General features: G+C 40.4%; 1 protein-coding gene across 13 annotated transcripts in view; it reads right to left on the reverse strand.

Annotated features, from left to right (window-relative positions):
* NCAM1 (neural cell adhesion molecule 1) overlaps positions 1–293 on the reverse strand; it is a 91,954-nt gene extending 91,661 nt beyond the window's left edge. For all 13 annotated transcript variants that reach the window (XM_027699466.1, XM_027699471.1, XM_027699465.1 and 10 more), the window contains exon 1: positions 150–293. In XM_027699466.1, the coding sequence (XP_027555267.1) occupies positions 150–201 (52 nt within the window). In that variant the 5' untranslated portion in view covers positions 202–293. The remainder of the gene's footprint in view (positions 1–149) is intronic.
* Between the last annotated feature and the right edge of the window lie 1,815 nt (positions 294–2,108).

Below are 2,108 nucleotides of genomic sequence, written 5' to 3' on the forward strand. Positions count from 1 at the left end.
CTCCTCCCGACACAGCCCCGCTGCCCCCGCAGCCAACGCCGCCCCCCGGCCCCGCACACGCGGCGGGCGCGGGCGGAGCGCGGACCCACCCGAGAGCCCCGTCCCATTGTTCGCCCCGCGCCGCCGCCGCCGCCGCCCCGTTATTTTACCTGCGGCTCCCAGCAACGCCAAGGTCCAGGGCAGCGCGGCGAGCCGCGGCATCGCAGCGGGCGGAGGGCGGGCGGCCGTTTTCCCCCCCGCGCGGTCGGTCGGTCGGTCGGACGAGGCTTGCTGGCGGTGGCGGTGCGCGGTGGTTCCCCCGCCGGCCGTGTGTCCGTCCGTCCGTCCGTCCGTCCGTCCGTCCCTCCCGCTCCGCTGCGCCCGGCGCGTCCCGGCGCCGCCGCCGCGCTGACTGACAGCGCCCCGCGCGCGCCGCCGATCCCTGCGCCGCCGCCGCTTCCAACGGGGAGAGAGAGAGAGAGGCAACGTGTCCTTCCGCCCGCGCGAAATAGTGCCGGGGAGGGGAGGGGAGGGAGGGGAGGAGAGGGGAGGGGAAAGGAAAGGGGCGCTGGGGACACCCCCCCATGACCACCACCCCGCGAGGAGAAGGGTTGGGGCGGCCGGAGGAGGAGGAGGAGAAACGCGGGGATCGCGGGGGGCGTTCGCGCTCTATAATAAATAAATAAATAAATAAATAAATAAATAAATAAAATAAGCAAATAACTATCGATAAATAAATAGAACACTAATAATAATTATTATTATTATCATCACCATCATCAGCACTACTAAATAACATGAACACCCTATATAACATATAAGAGCACATATATAATACATTTATGGATATATACATATATATATATACTATATGTATGGATATATAAAATATATGTACTATATATACATACATATATAATATACATATGGATATATAACATATATGTACTATATATACATATATATAATATACATATGTATTTATAACCTGTGTACTATATATATTATATATAATGCATAAATTATGCAATGTATAATACTATATATAATAATATTATTAAAATATATTAATAACATTATATATACTATAATATATATACTAATATATTAACATTATATATAACATATAATATATTAACATATGTTACATATCAATAGTATATAGCAATATATAACATATAGCATATATATACTATATCACATACTATAATATATATGACTATACATTACATATGATATATAATTATATATAACATAATATATTAACATATACAGTATATATCAATATCTATCAATATCTATATATAACATATAATACATATCATATAATATATATTAGATACTAGATACTTTATATATCCTATATAAATTATATATACTATATGTTATATAGCAATATTATATATCTATATGTAACATAAAATATATATCATAAAACATATATTAGACACTTTATGTATTATAAATATATAACATGTAGTATATATCATATATATCTCATACATAATACATATATTATATATACTGCATGTAACAGAGTATGTAATATATATATGACCTGCTTTGGGATCTGTGCTCTGAGGGGGAGAAAGTTCCCAGGGGAAAAAAAGAAAAAAATAAAGCATTTATTTCATTCAGGCGTAGCCTAAAGTCTGTGTTTTCATTTCATTTGTATTAGAGAACAGCACTTCAGCTCAAGTGGACCTTTGTCATGCTAAATAATTTGGCTTAGTTGGTTAATTGTAGTTGCTACTTTAAAGTGAAATTCAAAATACCTGGAGTGGTTGCGAGCACGTAAGGACTTGTAATAATGACACAGAGGTTTTATTAGCAGAGAACTGATGAGGATAAACCATTTAGGCAGAAGATGCTTTCCTAGATAAAGGCACAATACTCTCTGAGTACAACTTGACACCAGCATTTCAACAATATTTTAATATAGCACATCCACTCCAGGATTTTGCTGTCAGTGCTCTGAAGGATCATTCCAGGCCAGATCATATTCTTTTATTTTATTCCTTTCTGTTGAGAAATCCCTTCCCCCCCTTTCCATTTCATAAAAAAACCCTCCTCTCAAAGAAACAACAATATCACTTATTGCACTGTGATTGAAAACACACCTTCCCTGC

The sequence above is a fragment of the Neopelma chrysocephalum genome, unplaced genomic scaffold, assembly GCF_003984885.1.
Source record: "Neopelma chrysocephalum unplaced genomic scaffold, ASM398488v2 Primary Assembly neopelma1_138, whole genome shotgun sequence".
NCBI lineage: Eukaryota > Metazoa > Chordata > Aves > Passeriformes > Pipridae > Neopelma > Neopelma chrysocephalum.